Here is a 25337-nt window from a genome sequence, read left to right on the forward strand (position 1 = left end):
GACTCCTCTGCAGTGCAGAAGACAGGCTCTCCTGGAGTTTCTTGGAATTTGCAGGTCCCATTCTGTGTTTTATTAATCTCTTGAGAGCCAATGATAAAAATCCTATGATCTTGATTGGAGAGTAAGGAGTTTAGAAGCAATTTGTGTGTGTGTGTGTGTGTGTGTGTGTAATGTTGTGGTTTTGGCAGAGTCCTCCTGAAAGTCTATTATCAAAGGACCAAGCTCAAGGACCTTCTCCTGCATGGTCCTCTGCCCTCCACTTTTGTGAGGTTTTGGAACAAATAATTCCATTTTGATTCTGCAGTCTTTTACAGTAGCATCATCAGCTGGGATACTGTGGCCACGGAATATTCTAAGTGTTACATGGTCAGTATTGGCTCCCTTGAGTTGTCTAAATCTGATGGCAATCACTTGGCATGCATGAGGCTGCTGAACTGTGTGTGTGTGTGTGTGTGTGTGTGTGTGTGTGTGTGGTACCAGGAATGTGTACCTGGGGCCCTTTACTACTGAACTACACCCCCAAAACTTTTTATATTTTTATTAGAGACAGGGTCTGACTATGTTGCCCAGGGTGGCTTGGAATCTCCTAACCTCCTGCCTCAGTCTCCCAAGTTACTGTGATTGTAAGTGCGCACCTCAGTACCTGGCCATAGAGCATTGAAAACCCTCAAGAGATTACATTGCATTGGGGAACAAGTGCCATAACTAAAAGGAGAATAATAGCCTCAGACTGCAAAATTCCTCTGGTTTAATGTTATACCAATACCGAGACCCTTAATAACTCTTAGACCACACATTGTCATTCCAATTAAGCCTTTATTGCTGGCCAGCAGCAGACACTCTACTCTCTAAAAGTGAGATGGTCAGAGTAGCACACCACCTTCAGTGATGCCTCATATTTAAGCCAAAAAAAAAACACAAAAGGGAGATTTGGGGGTCTAGCCAATGTAAGGAAGCACATTGAATATGAGAAGAAGAGCAGTGTACTAAAATTGTATTGATGTTTTTATATTAACCAAGTTTTACACTCTGTAATGTGGAACAATACTCTAAAATAACAGTTGCTGTTTCACCAGAGATGTACAAACCTTCATTTGTCCCGTTAGTTGCTCTAGAGAATAAAACTTAACAGACACAATATAAATAATATTTTAAGAAGTGTTTGTCATTTTAATATGTAAATAAACTTTGGTTTATATTAGCACATTAATATTTGCTCTTAGGGAACAACCTTGAATACTTTTAACTATTTGTGTTACATATATAAACAATTTATTATAAAGAAACATTTTAATATTTAACCTTTATTTATAGATGTTTATATTACTTACTTAGACCTTATTGTTTACTTAGATGTATTATAATTATATTTTACCACATAAAGACTTTCTTACCTAGAAACATGTTTTTTTTACTAGATATATTTTTTATATTTAGAACCTTTAAATAATTTTTAATCCATGGATCCCTCTTTTTTTATACCTTAAAATAACCCTTATCAATTTCTGACTTTAGATAAATTAATCCATTTTAATAACAGGAAACATATTTACAGTACTCTAATTGAAATGCAGTTGAAACCTCTTGACTTTTTATATATAGAATTATACCCGCTGGGACTTTTAACTTTTAATAACCTTGTTTTTGTGATAACATAAAGTAATTTTAATTTTTTTAAATTTACCAATATATGAAAACACCAACAGTGCATAAATATTTTTACTTATGGAATTTAAGGAGTTAAGATTACTTGATATTATATTTAACAGTTACCATTTAAACTTTGTAAACCAATGAGATGTCTCTAACAACACATTCATGATTAATTTCATATAGGTCAGATCTAATTTACATTTTTTTAAAAAAAGGTATAAGACAAGTGCATTGAATAGTATTTGTAATTTTTTCCAATTGAAGAAAAATCCTAGAGACAATGGATATTAGACACTTTATAGACATTAACATTTTATTAACAACTGTTTGACCACCTAGAAACAAATCTGTAACTTGTTTAAGTTGCATTAGTAACTTTAAAGACATTTTTACTTTTACTTATTTACCCAATTTCAATTGAACCTTTTAAATAATATGAAGCAAAGGTATTTGGATCCATTTTTAAAATTTTAATTTACAAGCTCATATGTCAATTTTTAGTATCAAATATATGTAGACACAGCAATACATGTAGATGGACAGTACACCGGTGCACCTACACAAAATAGACAGACAAAAGCCTTGTAGGTTATTTGTTAAAAACCTTTTAGACTGAGAATTAACCCTTGTGAATTGGTCTTAGAACAAAGCAGAATGTAATCAGAAAAACATATTAACCTAGGTGTATCAGATCAAAATTATGATTTTAACAAATATAGACTTTCAAAAACCTTCCTGGCCTTCTTCCTGAGGTGGTCCTGCTGAATAAAGGTGAAAAGAATTCAGGGAACATAGACAAGTGACAGGGCCTTATTCCTCCTTGAAGGAACTTCCCAAAGAGGCAACTCCATTGCTCTCCTCAGGAGAGACACCCAGGTTTGGGTTCCATTGTATGGTTACATATGAGAGTCCAGTCTTCATTATCCACTGAGGGTGGGAACTGTGAGCTCTTTGGGAAGTTGGGGAGCAGAAGATACATGTCAAAGGCAAGTGTCTCTGATATGGTTTGGATATGAGTTGTACTCCAAAAGCCTCTGTGTTAATGCAGGAGGTGAAATGATCAGATCATGAGAGCTGTAATCCAATCAGTGGATTAATCCATCAAATGGATATATTTCTCTCTCTCTCTCTCTCTCTCTCTCTCTCTCTCTCTCTCTGTATTCTGATAATTAGCATGTTTTCAATCCTAGATAACCATTGAGAAAATGCAGTTTCAGAAGCCCTCTCTGGCTGCTAAGGTCCTCTGACAATGACTGGTTTTAGCTGGGTTTCCATATCCCAGGGAGGTGCCATCCCAACCAGGACACAGTTCAACTTTCCTCCTCAGAGGTCTTCCTTGGTCTTTTCCAGAGCTTTTGTTTGTCCAAGGCCTTTTCCAAATTCAAAGAGTCCTGTCTTTTCTGTCCTAGAGTATTTCAGTCTGATAGCTTGTCAGGACTCTCGAGATAATCTTATGACCCAAGCCACTGGAGTGAGAAAAGGTGTGGGGGGATGACCAGAATGTCTGGCTGGGAGGTTCCCACAGAAGGCACATAGGAGACCACTCATCACCTGGAACTAGGGGAGAGCAGGGAGCTGGGGCTGGAGAGGTGGCCCCAGGCAGAGCTTGCTTAGTGGCAATTGGCAGGCTTGGGCAGGCTTGTGACATGGCCTGAGCTCTGTTTCCATTTCCAGAAGGCTGTTGAGAGGACCATGCTCCCTAGAGGAAATTAACAAGAAACAGAGACACCATCAGAGGAATCATTGCCACCAAGGTTAGAAAGACTGGCTTGCACTTGAGTGACCATGGGAGCATGGCAGATCCTGGAGGTGGCCCTGGGCAACTTGACCCGAGGTTGCTCTCTTGCACCACACAGAGGATTAAAGCTTCTCCTCATTGGGAAGAAACCTGCAGTGGCAAAGGTAGTAAGACTGGCCTTGGGGGGAGTTGGGGAGTTGAGGCCCTGGGTTCCCAGGAGCCAGAGGCAGCCAGGCTCTGCAAGCACCAGGGGTCACAGGAGCTCTAGTCCAGGAAGAAACAACACCCAGCAGGAAAGCTAGATTCACCAACAGCCGGGGTTCAGTTTTCTAGTTTCATCTCCCCAGGGCCCACCCAGATGCCTCTACTGGACCAGCAGCCCCTACACACCATCCAGTCACAAAAACAAACAAACAGGAAATCACTTTTGGGTGTGGGGGAGATTGGTTTTGAATTAATTTTCATGGCTGCTCTCCACAGTCAGCACCAGTCACAGAAAAGTGTAATCTGAAGCAAGAGCCACCTAGAAATCAGTGTCAAATGAGCCACTAGGGGGCAGGTTGTCCCAGTGTGTCCCCTTTCCTATCAAGTAACTTTCCTATTGTTGAGTTCTAGAGCCAGATGTCATTGTGCGCAGTAGAGGGAATGGGCAGCTTGTGGGTGGACTCTGCCTTAGGTCAGGGTTGCCCATTTTCCCTTAGCTGTTTTTCTTTTCTTTTCCTCCTCCTCCTCCTCCTCCTCCTCCTCCTCCTCCTCCTCCTCCTCCTCCTCCTCCTCCTCCTCCTCTTCCTTATCCTCCTCCTCCTTATTCTCCTTTCACCCCTCTTTCTCCTCTGAATTCTTCATCTTCTTTTTTGGTACAGGTGTTTGAACTCAGGGTAATTAAACACTGAGCCACATCCCCAGCTCTTTTCTATTTTTATTGAGGCAGGATTTCACTAAGCTGCTTATGGCCTTGTTAGGTTGCTGAGGCTGGCTTTGAACTTGTGATCCTTTGCCTCAGCCTCCTAAGCTGCTGGGGTTACAATCATAGGCCACCATACCTGGCTCCTCGCCCTATCTTATGCTGAGACAGGATCTCACTTTGTCCTCCATACTTGTCTCAAACTCATGATCATCTTGCTGCAGCCTCTTAAATAGCTGGATTACAGACATGTACCACCATGCTCAGTTTAAATGTAAGCAATGCTAAAAGCCACATATACTATTTGAGAACATTGGCAAGTAAGAGATGGAAAATGCTAACTCTGAGATGAGGCTTGATTGTCATGTGTATCTTGTACATGTGACAGTGTGCCACTTTGGAGTGGAGTCCCAGGAAAGAAATAGATCAGAATAGAGTCCAGCCTATGAAAAATATTGTGTGGTTCCAGGTTTGATGACCTGCACCTGTAATCCCAGCTACCCAGGAGGCTGAGGCGGAGGATCAGAAGTTCCAGGGCAGCTTCAGCAATTTAGTGAGACCCTAATCCACTTAGTAATACCCTGTCTCAAACTGAAAATATATAAATGAAAAGGAGATGTAGCTCTGTGCTGTAGTGCACCTGGATTCAATCCCCAGAACCAAAACCAAAACAAAACAAAAAATACAAGAGAAAAAGGAAAAGAAATACAGAAGGAAAGAAGTTTCATATGATCTAAACCAAAGCAGAAATCAAAACTATTAGGATGATGGGAAACTGCATGTAGAGACGCTAAGTCCAAACTTCTGGTCATTTGAAGAGAAAGAAATGTGATATTCTCTTTGCATCACAAACTATGTGCCACCATTTTGTGTTTCTTTTTTGGTACTGGGGAATGAACCCAGTGGTGCTCTTCTATGGGGCTACATCTCCACCTCCTTATATTTTTATTTTGAGACAGGATCTTGCTAACTTGCTGAGGCTGGCCTCCCACTTGTGCTTCTCCTGCCTCAGCGTTGCTGGGTTTGCAGGCATGTGCTACCACTCCTTGGCTGTAGGTCACTAGGGAAGACTGTCTGGGAGTAGACCCTCTAAAAGGTCTCTTTTAGGCTCAGTTGTCCTACAACACTAAAGCACTTGTTGCCAAATGTTCTGTTCCCATCCCTGATGCTAATGTAATAATGAGGACACAGTTTTGAGAAAAAGGAAAGGGAATGTTTACTATTTTGGTAGCAAAAAAAGAAAAAATGGAGGGTCTTCTGTCCCAAAGGCTGTCATACTGCCTATCAGAGGAACAGTTTTTTACTTGATTTAAAAAAAATGACAGCAGAATGCATTACAATTCTTACTACATGCATACAGCACAATTTTTCATATCTCTGGTTGTATATAAATTATGTTGACACCAATTTGTGTCTTCATACATGTACTTTGTATAATGATGTCCATCACATTCCACCATCCTTGCTAATCCCCTGCCCACTCCCTTTCCCTCCCACTCCTCTGAACTATCTGGAATTCATCTACTCCTCCCATGGTCCCTCTTCCTACCCCACTATGAGTCAGCCTCCTTCTATCTGAGAAAACATTTGGCATTTGTTTGGGGGGGGTATTTTCTAACTTCACTTAGCATTATCTACTCCAACGCCATCTATTTACCTGCAAATGTCATGATTTTATTCTCTTTTAATGCTGAATAAAATTCCATTGTGTATATATGCCACACTTTTTTATCCATTCATCTACTGAAGGGCATCTAGGTTGGCTCCACAGTTTAGTGATTGTGAATTGTGCTGCTATAACATTGATGTGGTTGTGTTCCTGTAGTATGCTGTTTTTAAGTCCTTTGGGTATAGTCTGAGGAGAGTAATAGCTTTGTCAAATGGTAATTCCATTCCCAGATTTCCAAGGAATCTCCATACTGCTTTCCATATTGGCTGCACCATTTTGCAGTCCCACCAGCAATGTATGAGTGTGCCTTTTTCCCCACACCCTTGCCAACACTTATTGTTGTTTGTCTTCATAATAGCTGCCATTCTGACTGGAGTGAGATGATATCTTAGAGTAGTTTTGATTTGCATTTCTCTGATTGCTAGAGATGATGAACATCTTTTCATATATTTGTTGATTGATTGTATATCCTCTTCTGAGAAGTGTCTGTTCAGGTCCTAGGCCCATTTGTTGATTGGATTACAGTTTTTTTGGTGCTTAGCTTTTTGAGTTCTTTATATACCCTAGAGATTACTGCTGAACAGGTTGTTTTTAAAGAGGTGATTCTGACAAAATTAGATTAGAGAGAAGAAACCAGGAAGGAGAACATCAAGGACAAGAAGATCAGGGAGGAGGAAGTCAGGGAGAAGATTTGGGGGAAAGAAAAAAATATGTAAGATTCAAAGCCACAAGGGATTTAGTGAAAGCATCAAGCAAACCCCTGTTTCACACTGAACCACATCCCCAACTCCCCCATTTTTGCAGGAACTGGGCATTGAACCCAGGGGTACTTTAGCATGGAGCCACCTCCCTAGGACATTTTGTGTTTTATTTTGAGAGAGGTTATCGATAACTTGACCAGGATGTCTGTGAACTTGCAATCCTCTTGCCTCAGCTCCTGAGTTGGTGGGATTAGAGGTTGTGCCACTGTGTCCACTACAATCCACATTTTTAAAAACTCCCCATTTCAAAATTTTATTCAGCAAAAGAACAAGGTACTTTTGTTTTGTACCTCTCTTCTTACCCCCACCCCCTTTTGTACCAGGAGGAGAACCCAAAGACCACTGAGCCACAGTACTTGCATTTTTTTTTAAATTCAGTAAATACAAGATATAGGAAATGAAGAGTTTAACTATACAAAATGTTGGGCAATTAGGCCTTTCCTATTAGTTCAGTTCCCTGATTTCTGAAGCTTATTGTTTTGAGGTAACATGAAACATTGGAATGTTCCATTGAAAACTTAATAGACACACAATTCCCTGCATTACTGAAACCTAGACACCGAATGAAATTTACCAGTTGCATTTTGCTAGTCTTATTTGTCTCTCAGAAATGCCCTTACTGGCCCCAGGGGTGTAGGTCTCTTTGTGCCAACACTAAGCAGATGTCAGGGCTGTGGTGCTTCTAATTCTTAAGGCTGCTCTTCCTGATTCTTTGGTCATCTTCTGTAACTGATGTCTCTGTTCACTGATGTCTCTGTTCACTGATGTCTCTGCTCATACTTCTGTGCTACTGTGTCTCTCATCTGAGCTCTGAGGCTGTAGGGTCTGCATCCTTGGACTCAATCAACCTTGGATTGAACATGGTTGAAAATAAGTGCATCTGGGATGAATGTGTAGAGACTTTTTTCTTGTCATTATTCTCTAAACAGCACAGTGTAAACCGCTATGTAATGTTCCCATTGTATTAAATGTTATAAGGAACCTTGAGATGGTTTAAAGCACACAGGAGGATGTGCATAGGTTATATGCAAACACTGCATCATTTACACCTGACCTTGAACATGTGCAGAGTTTGGTATACAAAGGGGGTGGGGGGTGTCCTGGAATCAATTCACTGTGGATAATGAGTGAAGGCTGTCTTGACATTGGGCTAGGGAGTATAATTTTCACATATGTGTTTACTCTCTAGGTCACTTGAACCCTACATATTTTCACACATCAACAATCATTGGTTTTGTGGTGGGTACCAGGGATTGAACTTAAGGGCACTCGACCACGGAGGCACATGCTCAGCACTATTGTGTATGTATTTTAGAGACAGGGTCTCCCGGATGAGCTTAGTGCCTTGCCATTGCTGAGGCTGGGTTTGAACCAATGATCCTATCTCAGCCTCCTGATACACTGGGATTACAGGCATGTGCCTCTGTGACTGGCAACCATGGTTCTTAGTATCAAAAAACTAACCCAGGTACATTTAAGCAGAGAGAACAACTGTAAGCATGTTGTAAAGCCCACACAATTACTGGGAAAGTTGGCACAGTGCTGTGAAAGTGGGCAGGGACCAAGGGAAGCTGGCTAGTGTTGGGATGGGCAAAGATGTGACATCTGCAGTGGAGGGGAGAAATAAATCATATTCACACACTAATGCTTTTTTCAATGCTTTATTCACTCAAATCATTCAATACAATTTCACTGTATAGGTTCTTAATCAAGCAAATGATAATCCTTAGTGCTGGGCACTGCAATACACATAATCAATTCAAAACTAAAAGTTCTAAGTTAACTCTGAGCACAGCAAACACTTAATCATGCCAGACTCATTACAGACATTCAAGTTCTTGAGAGTTCAGAGAAGGGGAATGTGATGGAGATGTACAGGAACAGACGTCTGCACATATTTATGTGTGCGTATCCATTTTTGACTCTCCCAGTCTGTCCTCCCACTCCAGCCAGTACTGTAGCACTAAGGGCCAGTGTGGGGGGCCACCTCTGAGCCATTTGCATAGTCTCTACTCAGCCTTGAAGCCAAGGAGATTTCGGTGTGGCATTGCAAGTCATTCCATGGCTTACTACAGAAAGCACATGACCTCAGTCTTCCCTCAGTTATAGAGACTGCTCTGTGGCTCTGGGGTTGGGTGTTACCTGTCAAGCTGGGACAGCCCACCCATTGCTTTATTTGGTGAAACATGTTCTATGGAAAAGCCTTTGTGTATCCCCCATAGAAAAATAAAAAAAAACACACATTCTGTCTCTCTCTCTCCTTCCAGTGTGGAAGCAGCATCCTTAAGATCTCAGAGCTGGCCCGCCCTTGCATTTCAAAATTATTTCTGTGCTGTGTGATTTCTTGCTGTATCTCCCAGCCAGCTTTCTGCAGGAAGGGAACACAGCATATCTTCCAGTGAAGGCCACAGGCGAGAGTACAGGCTCTTGAAGGTGTTGGATCTAATGGGAAGTCAGCCCTTTTTATATTTTATTTTGAGACAAGGTCTCATGAAGTTGTCTAGGGCCTTTCTAAGTTGCTGAGAATAGCTTTCAATTTGCAATCCTCCTTCCTCAGTTTCCTGAGGGATTACATGCATATAGCAGTGTGCCTGGTTTACATAACAGGAATATTTAAACTATCAAATAACTAATAGGAAAGTTAAAAACAAAATGGTGAGTGTTAAGCATGGCCACAGTAAGAGGTTAAGAAATGCACGAAACCTGGAGAAGGAAACCATGGCAACCAAAGCACAAGTTACAAGAAAAAAGACGGAATCCAGAGTACTGGTATCAGAGCAGAGGGAGGTTCTGTTCAGCTTAAAATGCTCTTTGGTAACTATAAAATTTTTCTAAATCCCAGAGGAAGCCCAAAAGAAAAACCAAAAATGACAGCATGTTCACAAAGGACAAAGAAGGAAATGCAAATTTATCCCAGAAGAAAACACCAACCCTCAGAAACAGACTAGAGAGTAGGGAGGAAAAGAGAGAAAAAGAACTAAAGAGAAATCAGAAAAAGAAACTAAAAATAAACAATACCAGTCAGAAATAATTCTGTATCTTTCGATAAAAAACCTTGAATTTAAACGGAATAAACTCCCCAATTATAAGATGTAAAGTGATTGAATAGATTTTCTTTTTCAATGGACTCTGTTACCTGCTGTCTACAAGAAAGTCACTTCACCTGACACACACAGGTGGCAGTGAAGGGATGGAAAAGATATTCCACATAAAGGAAACCAACCTAGAGCAGGAATGGCTAGACTCCTGTCAGATAAAATAGACTAGAGATTGAAACACAATAAAAAGAGATAAGGTGATCACAGGATGATCAAGGGTCAATTCAGCAACATGAGACAGCAATTGTACACAAATATGTACCCGACACCCGAGCACCCACATGTGCAAAACAGATATTACTGGAATGTAAAAGAAGAAGTTGACTACAACACAGTAATAAAAGTGGGGATTCAACACCCCTTTTCAGCACTGGATGGATCAATCTCTGCACACAGTAGACATTTACAGACCACCCCACCCAACACTGCAGAGCAAACATCCTTCTCAACAGCACATGACACATTCTCCATTTATTCTCAAAATAAATCTCCATAAATTTAATAAGAATGGAATCCATAGCAGGGGGAACTCCTGGACAGTTACAAAGCATGGAAATTCTTCAGCATGTTCCCCAACAACCAACGGGTCATTGAAGAAATCAAAATATTGTCATGTATGTATGAAATTTAAAAAAATACATAAAAATAAAAAAGAAAGTGTAAAATGCCTGCAGACCAATAAACAGGGCCACACAAGATATTCAAACCTGTGGATACAGCAAAAGAAATTCTAAGTGGGAAGTTCCCAAGAAGAAATACCTACATTAGGAAAATAGATCTCAATTAAATGGCCCAATATGGCATCTAAGGGACTGGAAAAAATAAGGATGGGTCATGCCCCAGTTAGTAAAATTGGGAGAAGGAATAAAATCATAAAGCTTCTCAAGTAGCTGGGATCCCAGGCATGTGCCACTGCAACCAGCTTTTCATACTTGTTTGTTATTGTTTTGGGGACCAGGCAGTGAACCCAAGGGTGCCACACCAGTGAGCCCCATACCCAGGCTGGATTTGAAACAGGGTGTCACAAACTTGCTTACAACCTCACTAAATTGCTGAGGCTGGCTTTGAACTCACCATCCTCCTGCCTCAGCCTCCTGGGCTGCTGGATCTACAGCTGTGTGCCACCAAGCCCGCTTTTGCAGTTGTTTTTAGAAGAGAAGCTTTCAGTACACCTATTTGACCCACCTGTCCAGACCAATTAAAGAATGCATTCCATTGTTTTCATGTGGGTTCTGCTTCTTTCTTTTCAAATATTTCTAACAGACAGCTCTATTCCAATTAAACCTTCCCAATGTGGTCATATCATTTTTGGATTTATTTATTTGTTTACTTATTTCTGTGATGCCTTGGATGGAACCCAGGCCCTTCCACATGCTAGCAAGTGCTCTACCACTGACCAATGACCCCAGATCCCTGAGTTAGCTTTGATGAAGTTCACTCATTTCTCCAGAAAAGCATGGGTTCTGGTTTCCTAGATTGTGGAGAAGAAATTGGCCAGTGTTCAGAAGGGGCTGTAGAGTCTTTGGATGCAAAGGACTCTGCATCTTTCAGGAGCCAAGGAGTGAAACCCAGTCCCCACTGCCTGACACGGCCACCCTTACAAGCTGGTTCTGTTTACCATGACACCCTACAGTTGTGTGCTCTCTCACAGCACAAATGAACCTAGAGTCAAAAGATGAGGAGCTCAAAGAGCAGTCTGGGTGCTTTAACCCCAGGACTCTGGGAAAACAAAGAGCCCTCACAACCCTTCCAGTGTTCAAATGGTCTGAAGGCACCAGAATATCTTCAAGTCCCTTTTTAGTCATGATAACTCTTAAAAGAACAAATGATGACACATCTCACTATGCAGATCTTTGGCTTTATTTGAACCTAGAATCCAGCAGAATGAATGCCGTTCAGAACCTTCCACCCACCCCACACTTGCAACCTAGTCTTAGAGCCCAAGAAAAGGAAGTGCCATAAAGAGGGAGCCAGGCACAAAGATCACTCTGTGGGTGACAGAGAGGCCAGCTATGCTTGGCCCAGACTCTGCTACCAGTTCCAAGAGCGAGCTGCAATCTGCTTACACATCCAATTGGGTTCCAGTTCACTATGTGTGGAGAATTATTCAAGAGCCATAATTAAAACACATCCACAGGTAGCTTTAGAACACCTCAAATGAAGACTGGGGGGACCTCATTCTCATCCTTGGATGGGAAGCTAAGGCTAAGGTCGCTGCACAAGCCCACCACCCAGTCTTCAGGGGAGGGAAGTGTCAGGGGAAGGTCTGTCAGTTATGTGCACCCCTGCCCCACCAGAGCTTGTAATTTATTCAGTCTTATTTTGAAATATTCACAAGTGTTATCTACCTATATGATTATACTATTTTGCTGAAAGGGAATTTGGATACCTCCAATGGGCACCACTAGTTTAACTGAGAACAGACTACCTAGGTGGATGACAGGCAAGAGACTCAGAGCTCTGATCAATGTGCAGCATGGACACCTTCTGCAGGCACTGGGAGTGGGACAATGGGGCATGTTGTATGCAAAGATGCTCTTGCCCAGCACATCCAAAGAAACCTGAGGTTTCTGGGTCTACATGGAGACCCATGAGGAAGGGGCAGTGTTCAATGTCTGGGTGGCACTGAGGTCCCCTGAGAAGAGGTTTTCTTGCCTTGGCTCATGTTCAGTGCCTATGTTGAATGTTCCAGGCCACCTGTGTGCACCTGCATGTGTTAAGCCACAGAGTAGCCACACATCATGACCAGATTTCAGTTTGATCCCTTGACTTCCTGGGACTGAACCTCATTGTTCACCAAGTACCCAGGGCCGTCTTTCTCCATCAGAACCTGGAGAATCCCAAGGTTTCATCAGAAAGCCAGGTAAATCCATCACAGAGGACGTCAGAAGACTAACCTTGAAATTCCCTTCATTTCTGACTATTTATGGACCAGCCATGAAACACAATAGCTTCTTCCTGTGCCCATCAAGCCTGAATCCCATTCTAGAAATCCAGGTCCCTATGTATGTCTCCATGAAGACACATGTCCTGAAGGTCCTATCCTCGGGGGTCTTCCCTCCAATGGAGCCCCCTGCTGCACTTTCCTTTCTGCATCCACACTTCAGGCAGTGTCTGAAATGGTGGGTTCTGTGTTTCCTCTAAGGTGACCCTATATCGTGGTTATACATCCAAGTGCCTAGAAGTATGCTTTTGAAACACACCCAACTAGGCAGCTGTTGGACAGGAACAGTGAATGAGGTCCTCTTTATACATGAACTTGTAGCCACAACGACGACCAGGGAACAGTACAGAACACAAGGACATTTGGCTGCCTAAAGTCCCTCACTATTGCTGTGAGCTCAGCACAGAGTTGGGAACATCTCCCTGGGTGGATGGTACCCTGGGCATCATAGCTCTCCAGAGGGGCAGGGTACAGCTCTATGCTCAACTGGCTCAGCCTGGCAGTGTGAAGCAGCAGGTCCCTTAAGGCTGACATGGAGTTGCGGTTCCCATGGAAGCTCAAAACCCTGAGCTGGGAGCAGCGGCTCAAGGCAGGCAGGAGGGCCTGGAGCTGGGAGTCAGTGATACAAGCTTCCAAGTCCAGGCTCTTCAGGGAGGCTGCAGTGCTTTCCAGCAGAATTTTGAGGGGCTCTGGACTGAATTTGGTCAGTCTGATGCCCCTCAGTTCCAGGTGTCTGAGCTGTCTGGTGTTTGGACATCGGGAAAAATAATTCTAGTCGGAATCTGACAGCCGACATTTGGTTATTGAGAGGGTCTCCACGGCAGTCTTCAGGTGCCTAAGGAGAAACCAGGCAGTTAATTCTGAGGAGCAATGTCAGGGTGGGAAAGACAAATTGGCCCAAACCCAAAGTCACCCTGGTCATCTGACAATGGTCCACACTTAGGATGCTGCCTTTTGCAGAATCTGGTCATTCACATCACCCCATGTCAGAGTGAGCCTTTCACCACCACTCCTGTGAACAGATGAGCCCACATTTCTGTGTCCCCTCCTCACTGCCAAGGAGAAAGTCACAGGTCTGACCACAGGAGGTCATGGGGAGTCATGTACAAAGGTCAAATTCAGGCAGGATGTAACAAAATCCACAGGGGTTAACTCTCTGAGAGGCTCACACCCTATATCCTCAGCAAGACTTCCACCCCTGCTCCTCACCCTCACACCAGGATCACTACCTGGAGCTCAGAACAGCCTTCCCCAGGTGGGTATTAGAGGCAGGTCCTCTGCTCCCAGCTGGGGAGAAGAGTGCTTCCCTGTTGATGGGTGTAAGTGTGGGGGCTTCCCTCCTTCCAAGCCCTCTTCTCTACCCTGCTTTCCACCACCTTCACTGGACTGGCCTCCCACAAAGGGAACATCAGTCCCATCCCTAGCTCCTGTCCCTCCCAACTGGGTTCCCAGCATGGTGGCACTTCCCAGACCATGGACCCTGGTTTAGGACTCTGCTCTGACACAGGTTATGCCATCTAGCTTCAGGATCCAAGAGCAGCCCTGGCTTCTCTTATTACCCCTGACTTGGTGCACAAGGCAGGTCAAAATTACAGTCAACCTAAGTCACAACAGACAGTGGCTCTCCAAAGAACAAGTGTAATCAGACATAATAGGGCAGGAATTCCTTACACCTAAAGAAAGATGAGTCAGAGCCCCATCCAGGAGGCAAAGGGACAGCTTTGAATCAATTATCACTTGCTCCACAATAACATCGGTGACCTCTGTTCAAGGACAACAGGTGGCTACTGGCCAGGTATCCTCCTAGACTTTGGGGGGTGCTGTTGGGGTAGATTTTATGCACAGCTGAGGTTGGGGCTGACTGGTTTGTGATAGTTCCTGCCATCAGGCAGGGCTGCCCAGGGACCCTCCCTTCACAGCACCCTGCTTCCCCTTCATCAGGATTTGACACAGTTCCTAGCTGTTGATTTGAGCACCATTATGTTTCCCCCTTGGGATGAAGATTTTTTTCCTCTGGATGCATCACATAATGCTTAGGGTTTGATTCTCTCTCAGTGCCAGGATAGATTTTCCCTGGTTGGTCCAGTCTCCCATTGGAGGTAATTAATAGATGACTAGGAATCAATGTTGAAACTACTTGAGCCACATTTGAACAACAAGGTGGGTTTGGAGGAAGTGGCTGTCAGTGTCGCTCCACCAGGAAGTCACTGTTTAATTCAATTTTGCCTGTTCATTAGGCCTTGGGTATTTCATCTCCAAGCTCTGGCCTTTACTATTCTAGGAAGAGTGAGACTTTTGCAGAAATTTTATGAGTACAGGTGTTCATTTTTTAAAAAAATTTAGGCCCTGAATTTATTTATTTTTATTTTTTTATTTTTTGGCATTGGGGATTAAACAAAGGAGAGCTTTACCACTGAGCTACATCCTCAGCTTTTTTTCATTTAATTAATTAATTATTTAGTTAATTAAATTATTCATGTATTCAGTTTGGGTACCAAGGTTTGAACCCAGGGGAACTACACCACTGAGCTACATTCCTAGCATTTAAAAAAATTATTTTGAGACAAGTTCTCACTTAATTGTTGAGACAGGCCTTGAATTTGAGATCCTTCTGCCTTAGCCTGCTAAGTAGGTGGTGTTATGGGCAGTCCCTCCAGAAAGCACTCTAAGTCCGAATTTCAAATCAATAGAGACCTTTACTTACCTGACTAGGGACTGTCACCCACCAAAGAGCCTCAAGCTCTGTGAGAGGACAGCAGATTCCTGGTATATCCAAAGACTATATAAGCACAAAATCCACAATTCAGTGACTTGCTTATCTTCATGTAAGCTACCAATCATAGAAATTAAAACATTAATAAGTGGAGCCTCTGGGCTCTAGGCAGGACCAGAATTTTCCAGTCAGTAAGCCAGCACATTAGCTTTGCAGTTCAGTTGAGCATGGTCCTGGGTTCAAGCAAGTGCTAGACTGTTGCATCCTGAATTTGGGTGGGGGTCAGCAGGGTGAGAATGTACTTCAAAGTCATGTAGACCCACAATAGCACTCAAACCCAGGATGTAGCTCTCCATGACCACCACTGCATCCTGAGTAGGGTACAATTTGTGGGGTACAAAGCACAGAACGGCAAGTATTTTAAAGTAAGAAAACAGCTTTCATTTCAGTTTCTCAGAAACAGCTCTTGTAACAGTTTTTCATAGGAGGCAGCAAAATGAAGTCTCAGGTGCTGCCTATGACAGTTCTTGCTTTATAATTGTCTTATCTCACTTTTCAAAATTTTATATCCATAGTCTGTATTTTTTTCTAATCTAGAACCTATAACTGACACACTTATTGATTATCTTTATCAGTTCATACCATAGTAGATGGGATTACAAGTACTCACCACCACACCTTTCTTAAATTATAATTTGAAAAGGTAGAAAATTTGCCTAGCATGCATGAGGCCCTGGGTTTGATCCCTAGCAATTATAAACAAAAAAAATGAATAAATAAATAGATAGATAGATAGATAGATAGATAGATAGATAGATAGATAGATTGATAGATGAGGGACCTGTGTCCAAGGAAACATGTTAGAGGGTTTTTTGTCTTAATCAATTAATCTGATTTTCATTATGTTAAGGGATTAAATCCAAAAGATAACTCTTGATGATAAAGATTTAGAATAATCATGGTTAAAATTCTGTTGGAAATTAACTATAACCAACGATTAATAAGGTGATTTGATTGGCATACATTTTATATAGTGTTCAGAATTATGTCTGAAGACATATGAAATTTTGTATATTTTTTTCCATTTTAAAGCAAATATCAATAATGATTATTCTAAATCTTTGTCATCAAGAGTTATCTTTTGGATTTATTCCCTGAACATATCTAAAGTTAAATTAATTGATTAAGAAGAAAACCCCTCTAACATGTTTCCTTGAACACAGGACGTCATCTATCTATTTATATAACTATCTATCTATCTATTTATTTATTCATTTGTTTATTTAGAATTGCTAAGGATCAAACCCAGGGCCTCATTCATGCTAGGCAAATTGTCTACCTTTCAAATTATAATTTAAAAAAGGTGTGGTGGTGAATATTTGTAATCCCAATTGCTATGGTATGAACTGATAAATATAATCAATAAGTGTGTCAGTTATAGGTTCTAGATTAGAAAAAAAATACAGACGATGGATATAAAATTTTGAAAAGTGAGATAAGACAATTATAAAGCTAGAACTGTCATAGGCAGCACCTGAGACTTCATTTTGCTGCCTCCTATGAAAAACTGTTACAAGAGCTGTTTCTGAGAAACTGAAATGAAAGCTGTTTTCTTATTTAAAAAAAAAAAATTGCCGGGGCTGGGGATGTGGCTCAAGCTGTAGCATGCTTGCTGGTCATGCATGCAGCCTGGGTTCAATCCTCAGCACCACATACAAAGATGTTGTGTCTGCTAAAAACTCAACAATAAATATTAAAAAAGAAATTGCCATTCTGTACTTTGTACCCCACAAATTGTACACTACTCAGGATGCAGTGGTGGTCATGGAGAGCTACATCCTGGGTTTGAGTGCTATTGTGGGTCTACATGACTTTGAAGTACATTCTCACCCTGCTGACCCCCACCCAAATTCAGGATGTGACTGTCTAGCACCTGCTTGAACCCAGGACCATGCTCAACTAAACTGCAAAGCTAATGTGCTGGCTTGCTGACTGGGAAATTCTGGTCCTGCCTAGTGCCCAGAGGCCACATTTATTAATGTTTTAATTTCTATGATTGGCTAGCTTACATGACAATAAGCAAGTCACTGAGTTGTGGATTTTGTGCTTATATAGTTTTTGGATGGACCAGGAAGCTGCTGTCCTCTCACAGAGCTGGAGGCTCTTTGGTGGGTGACAGTCCCTAGTCAGGTAAGTAAAGCTCTCTTTTGATTTGAAATTCAGACTTAGAGAGCTTTCTGGAGGGACTCGCCATAACACCATCTACTTAGCAGGCTAAGGCAGAAGGATCTCAAATTCAAGGTCTGCCTCAGTAATTTAGTGAGAACCTGTCTCAAAACAAAATTAAAAAAAAAATGGGCTGGGAATGTAGCTCAGTGGTGTAGTTCCCCTGGGTACAAACCTTGGTACCCAAACTGAATACATGAATAATTTAATTAACTAAATAATTAATTAATTAAATGAAAAAAAGCTGACGATGTAGCTCAGTGGTAAAGCTCTCCTTGGTTCAATCCCCAATGCCAAAAAAATAAAAATAAATAAAAATAAATAAATCCAGGGACTAAATATTTTTAAAAATGAACACCTGTACTCATAAAATTTCTGCAAAAGTCTAATTCTTCATAGAATAATAAAGGCTGCAAATTGAAGATGAGGTACCCAAGGCCTAATGAACAGGCAAAATTGAATTTAACAGTGACTTCCTGGTGGAGGTACACTGAGAGCCACTTTCTCCAAACCCACCTTGTTCAAATGTGGCTCAATGAGTTTCAACATTGATTCCTAGTCATCTATTAATTCCCTCCAATGGGAGACTGGACCAACCAGGAAAAGTCCATCCTGGCACTGAGAGAGAATCAAACCCTATGTGATGCATTCAGAGAAAAAATCTTCATCCCAAGGGGGAAACATAATGGTGCTCAAATCAACAGCTAGGAACTGTGTCAAATCCTGATGAAGGGGAAGCAGGGTACTGTGAAGGGAGGGTCTCTGGGCAGCCCTTCCTGATGTAAGGAACTATCTTAGCACCTACCTCAGCTGTGCATAAAATCCAACCCAACCTGCACCCCCCAAACACTAGGAGGACACCTGGCAAGTAGCCCCCTGTTTTCCTTGAACTGAGGCCACCCTTGGTACTGAATCTGTGGAGTCAGTGACAATTGATTCAAAGCTGCCTTTGAAACCCTGTCTCCCTTTGCCTCCTGGATGGGGCTCTGACTCATCTTTCTTTAGGTGTCCTGCATTCCTGTTCTTTGGAGAGCCACTGTCTGTTGTGACTTAGGTTGACAGTGACATCTACCTGCCTCCTGCACCAAGTCAAAGGTGGTAAGAGAAGGCAGGGCTGTGGCATGAAGTCACCCTTTCCAGCTGGCTACACACAGACAAATGGCAGAGAGATTTAGAATTCAATTGAGAGACAAGATATCTATTGTTGTGGAGCCTAAAAAGCAATGAGGTCTCTGAAATAGCCTTAGCCCTACTTCACTGCACACATAGGAGATTAAATGTGGGTCAGTTGTGGTAAGTCATTATGTGAAACAGATACCAAAGATCATCTCAACCAACTGTAAATATTAAACTGATATGAAAAGGGATATTTTCCAACAGATACCCAAAAGATTATCATGGTTTAGATGCTGTGTCTCCCAATAGAGAAGCCAGGGCTGTGACATGAAGTCACCCATTCAGCTGGTGAAACACAGACAAATTCCAGAGAAACTTAAAATTAAATCAGAGAGTTGACTTCATATATTGTAGAGAATAAAAATCAGAGAAGGTGTTGGATAGCCTTAATCCTATATAGCTGCACACACATGAAATTAAATGTGTTTCATTTGTGGTAAGTTATTATGTGAAACAGAAACCAAATATAAAACTTAGACAATTATAAGTATCCAACTAACATATGATTATGTGATGTGATCAGGGATATTTTCCAACAAGATACCACAAATGACCATCCCAGTTTAGATGCTCTGTCTCCCAACAGCTCACATGTGACAATGTTTTTGGAGAAGAAATGATTGGTTTATAGCCTAAACCTAGCCAGTGAATTAACCCCTGATAGGATTAACTGGGGGATAACAGGGGCAGGTGGAGTGTGGCTGGAGGGAGCTGATTTTGGGGGTGTGAATATGGGTGTAGAGTTTGTATCTGCAAGTGGCCATGTCTCTCTGCTTTCTGGTAATGTGAGCCCCTTCCCTCTGTCACATGCTTCTGCCATGATGTTCAGTCTCACCTTGGAGGTACTGTCTCTGGATTGAGGTCACTGAAACCAAGCCACCCAAATAAACTTTTCATCCTCTGTAGTTGTCGTTGGGTCTTTTAGTCACAGCACCATAAAGCTGACTAAAACAAAGAAAGACTGAAAAAACAGAAATGGATTCTCTAACTGCCACCCATCAAACCTTTCCTTCTACATGTTCCCTGGAATTGCTCCCCTCACATGGCACATCCAAGCATTCCATCTCTTTCTGTCTCTCCTTCCTCAATTTTAAAATTTTGTTTTACTCAGACTCTTGCAATTTTCCTTTGCTTGTGTTCTTCTCCCAGGCTAAAGGCCTTGGAAAGTGCCTGGGGCCAAGGTTTTCTGGGAGATGTGCCCTGGGTTGGTCCCAGATTCTGAAGGAAGGCTCTCTACTTGGTGGCTGCCCTGAAGTCAAGGACACTTGCTGTCCAACCCTGTGTCTTTCTCTCTAAAATCCAAAGTTGCCCACCGCTTCCACCCTCAGTGGCTTTCAGAGTTTTCCAAGTCTGATGGGGCATGGTGGCCCATGCCTGTAATCACAGCAACTCAGGAGACTTGAGGAAGGGGGATGGCAAGTTTGAGGCCACCCTCAGCAACTAAGGGAGGACCTAAGCAATTTAGTGAGACCCTGTCTCCAAATAAAAACAAAAAATAAAAAGGGCTGGGGATGTGGCTCAGTGGTAGAGGGCCAATGTGTTTCATCCCCAGTACAAAGAGACAGAAGAAATCTTGCCCGAAGTCTAGAAGACTGCTTCCACCCTCCTTGTGTGCTCTTCCTCCCTGAGTGTGCCCAGATTTGCTGCAAGTTAACTTGACACTTGTGTGACTGTTGGACACATGGTTTCCATTGTGTAATCTTTTTCAATGACACTACTGTCTTCAAAAAGCTGTCTTCTCTCTGGAATTTTCAAAATATTTTTGAAAATTATTTTTTTCAAATAATTTTAATTTGGCCAAAGTTCCCTGTAGAAAGGTATTTTCCAGGAATGTTTTTTTTTTTTCTTACATTAGGGATTAAGTACGTTTCTGGCTGACAGTAGAAACAGGAGGGTCACATATGGACCAAATTGAGTCCATGGTGGGGAGTGCATGGACAGAGGCATCCCTGACTCTCACATCTCCCTGATTCTGTGCTCGTGCATGAGCATTGAATTCAAAGAACTAATCTCGAGGAAGAAAATCCCAACAGAATTAAGTGGGTGGAGATTGGGGAAGGTGATCACATACTGTTTTCTGATTGGTTGCTCATCAATCAGATGGAGATGGGGGCGTGGCCAGAGAGGTCCATAAAAGCTTCTGCAGAGCCATAAGAGAAGCACAAGAGTCTGGCAGCCTAAGGAGACACATCCTGGCCTGCTGAATATCAGAGCACCTGCACACCTGGCTAGATCCCATAAGTCCCTCACTGGCCTAAGCACCAGCGCATTTCCTCCTCACCTGTGTGGATTCAGGTACAATTTTGTTCCTATATTTTCTCATGAGCCAACTTAGGACTTTGATTTTGCCTCACAGTGTGGTTTTGCCTTTATGCTGAATATTAGGATTTCCATTTTGTTTTATGTCACTTTCAATTTTTTCTCTCTCTCTCTCTCTCTTTTTTTTTTTTTTTTTTTTGGTACCCGATATTGAACTCAGGAGCACTCAACCACTGAGCTATATCCCCAGCCCTGTTTAGTATTTTATTTTTTTTATTATTTTTTTACAGTAATATAGCCACATCAATGTTTATAGTAGCTCAATTCACAATAGCTACAATATGGAACCAACCTGGTGTCTCTTGATAGATGAATGGATAAAGAAAATGTGTTATATATATTAAATGGAATGTTACTCAGCTTTAAAGAAAAAAAATATGGCATTTGCTGGTAAATGGATGGAGTTAGAGAATATCATGCTAAGCAAAATAAGCAAACCCCGCCTCCCCAAAAAGACCAAATGTTTTCTCTAACACGTCGATGCTAATTCACAATAAGGGGGGACACTAGTGAAGAATAGAGTTATCTTAGATTAGGTAGAGGGAGTGAAGGGAGGGAAGGGGAGGGAATATGAGGATAGGAAGGATAGTAGAATAAGACAGACATTGTTACTTTATGTATATATATATGACTGCATGACTAATGTGATTCTACAACATGTTCAATCAGAAAAATGAGAAATTATACTTCATCTATGTATTATATATCAAAGTACATAAACGCATTCTAGCGTCCTGCATAACTAGTTAAAACAAATAAAAAAATTTTAAAAAGGCATTTCAGAAAGAACAATGACAAAAAAGATTGCTACACCAACAAAGCTGTTCTTCAAAGAAGAAAAAATCCTTCTTATCACCCATGTCCCTCAAAGGCGAAGGATTGGGTTCCCCTTCCATGGGATGGGCTGGCTGAGAAATAAAAGCTAAGAAAAGTAGAACTATGAAATGACCACAGAATACAGAAAGTAATTTCAAAGAGGGGACAGAGACCAGAAGCTGACCAGAATGGTCCAGATTCTAACAAAGAAAGGAGCCCATGTTTGCTGTATTTATATCAGAAGACATCAAAGATATTCTATGGAAGGTTCTTTACCAAAACAGGATAGAGGTGGGGGCATATAGGCTGCTTAGTTCCTAGCAGGTCACATCCATCTCTGGTGCCATACAGGACCTTTCTGGGCAGATTTGCAGGGGAGTTCACTTGCATCAGGCAGTCTCTCCCGGTGGGATTGTCACTGGAAGTTCCCAATGCCAGAGTCTAAATGGCTGAGATGCTAAAAAGGTGCTCACGCATTTCACGGATGTCTTCTTGCACCTTCTAGTGTGTGTGAGGCACTGGGTTCCATCCTCAGCACTGGGATGCGCTAGGCATCACTCCAGGAGCCGACTGGGAGCACTCTCTCAGAGTTTCTCAGGCCTGATGCACAACTACTGCATCAGTCAAAGCCACAGACTCAGAGGCTCAGCCAGGAGGCCCGGGACCCTAAACTATCCTGTTTTGTATTTTATTTAGAGACAGGATCTCATTGAGTTGCTTAGCACCTGCTCTTGCTGAGGATGGCTTTGATCCCTTGATCCTCCTCTGTCAATCTCCGGAGCCCCTGGGATTACAGGTGTACACTTGCACGCCCAACTTTTATTCATATGTTTAATTTTTGTTTTTTAAGTTTTATATGGACAATATAATTAATTAATTAATTAATTAGGTGATATTGTGATTGAACTGAGGGCCTTGTACATGCGAGAGGGTGAACCAAAGGCTTCCTACTCTGCTAGCAAGGAGGGGTGGAGAGGCCTTGGCCATGCTGAGCCCCATCTGGGAGGGGCTTCTGGTTGTGGAGGTGCTTTTGGCAGCTGTGGTGACCCATGAAGGAGGCTGCACCTGCATGTAACTCAGCTGGTACAGGTGCAGGCCAGGCTGGATTGGAGGGAAGTGGGTGGAGAAAAGTGAGACAGAAGGAAGAGGTGTAGCAGGGTGCAGCAGCTTAGAGGGGAAGGAAGGGGCCTCAGGGCTGAGACTCTGCTGTGGTCCCCGCAGGAGGTGGAAACTGCAGGTGCTGGATTTGCAGAATGTTCCCCAGAACTTCTGGAGGATGTGGCTGGAGCCATGGTGGATGCCCACTCACTAGAGGTCATGAAGACAAATCAAACATTGAAATTTGGTCCAGCAATGGCAGCTAAGCCACCCTTCAATTTAGACATAGATTTGTGCCTCATAGAAAGGCCCCTGGACGAATTCCAGGCCCACTTGATCCTGTGGGTCACACAGAGAAGAGACATGGTACACCTGTGTTGCAATAGGCTGAAGATCTTTGGGAAACCCACCAGCCACAACAGGAAGGTCCTGAGACTGCTGCAGCTGGACTGTCCAGAAGGTGGAAGTGCACTGCACCTGGGTGCCCTCCACCTTGGGTGCTTGTGCTTCTTTCTTGGGCCAGATGAGGAACCTGAGGACACTGCAGGTCTCCCAGGTCCACTGCCTGCCCACACCTCCCCAGAAGAGCAGGAGCAGCTGATTGCCCAGCTCACCTCGCAGTTCCTCAGGATGGACTGCCTGTGGAAGTCCTGTGTGGATGCTGTCCTCCTCCTCAAGGGCCACCTGGAGCAGGTCCTGAGGTGAGTAAGGGGGGGGCTGAGCATCCTCCTCAGACCAGTTACAGGAAATTTCCACCGACCAGCCACTGATACTCTCATGGTTAATACAACACTGGAAGGTAAATAACCCATCCTTTTGTTCCTCTTGGATCCTGAAGCTAGATGGCATAACCTGTGTCAGAGCAGAGTCCTAAACCAGGGTCCATGGTCTGGGAAGTGCCACCATGCTGGGAACCCAGTTGGGAGGGACAGGAGCTAGGGATGGGACTGATGTTCCCTTTGTGGGAGGCCAGTCCAGTGAAGGTGGTGGAAAGCAGGGTAGAGAAGAGGGCTTGGAAGGAGGGAAGCCCCCACACTTACACCCATCAACAGGGAAGCACTCTTCTCCCCAGCTGGGAGCAGAGGACCTGCCTCTAATACCCACCTGGGGAAGGCTGTTCTGAGCTCCAGGTAGTGATCCTGGTGTGAGGGTGAGGAGCAGGGGTGGAAGTCTTGCTGAGGATATAGGGTGTGAGCCTCTCAGAGAGTTAACCCCTGTGGATTTTGTTACATCCTGCCTGAATTTGACCTTTGTACATGACTCCCCATGACCTCCTGTGGTCAGACCTGTGACTTTCTCCTTGGCAGTGAGGAGGGGACACAGAAATGTGGGCTCATCTGTTCACAGGAGTGGTGGTGAAAGGCTCACTCTGACATGGGGTGATGTGAATGACCAGATTCTGCAAAAGGCAGCATCCTAAGTGTGGACCATTGTCAGATGACCAGGGTGACTTTGGGTTTGGGCCAATTTGTCTTTCCCACCCTGACATTGCTCCTCAGAATTAACTGCCTGGTTTCTCCTTAGGCACCTGAAGACTGCCGTGGAGACCCTCTCAATAACCAAATGTCGGCTGTCAGATTCCGACTAGAATTATTTTTCCCGATGTCCAAACACCAGACAGCTCAGACACCTGGAACTGAGGGGCATCAGACTGACCAAATTCAGTCCAGAGCCCCTCAAAATTCTGCTGGAAAGCACTGCAGCCTCCCTGAAGAGCCTGGACTTGGAAGCTTGTATCACTGACTCCCAGCTCCAGGCCCTCCTGCCTGCCTTGAGCCGCTGCTCCCAGCTCAGGGTTTTGAGCTTCCATGGGAACCGCAACTCCATGTCAGCCTTAAGGGACCTGCTGCTTCACACTGCCAGGCTGAGCCAGTTGAGCATAGAGCTGTACCCTGCCCCTCTGGAGAGCTATGATGCCCAGGGTACCATCCACCCAGGGAGATGTTCCCAACTCTGTGCTGAGCTCACAGCAATAGTGAGGGACTTTAGGCAGCCAAATGTCCTTGTGTTCTGTACTGTTCCCTGGTCGTCGTTGTGGCTACAAGTTCATGTATAAAGAGGACCTCATTCACTGTTCCTGTCCAACAGCTGCCTAGTTGGGTGTGTTTCAAAAGCATACTTCTAGGCACTTGGATGTATAACCACGATATAGGGTCACCTTAGAGGAAACACAGAACCCACCATTTCAGACACTGCCTGAAGTGTGGATGCAGAAAGGAAAG

General features: G+C 43.1%; 1 protein-coding gene across 1 annotated transcript; it reads left to right on the forward strand.

Annotated features, from left to right (window-relative positions):
* Positions 1–23307: 23307 nt before the first annotated feature.
* Positions 23308–25037, forward strand: LOC124075498 (PRAME family member 8-like; the record flags this gene model as incomplete). Its single annotated transcript, XM_046418942.1, has 2 exons — positions 23308–23816; positions 24733–25037. Coding segments are annotated over exons 1-2 (814 nt in total), but the record flags the coding sequence as incomplete, so codon positions are not given.
* Between the last annotated feature and the right edge of the window lie 300 nt (positions 25038–25337).

Source organism: Marmota monax, unplaced genomic scaffold (assembly GCF_021218885.2).
Source record: "Marmota monax isolate L192 unplaced genomic scaffold, Marmota_monax_Labrador192_F-V1.1 WCK01_AAM20220418_F8-fsc01681, whole genome shotgun sequence".
NCBI classification, from domain to species: domain Eukaryota; kingdom Metazoa; phylum Chordata; class Mammalia; order Rodentia; family Sciuridae; genus Marmota; species Marmota monax.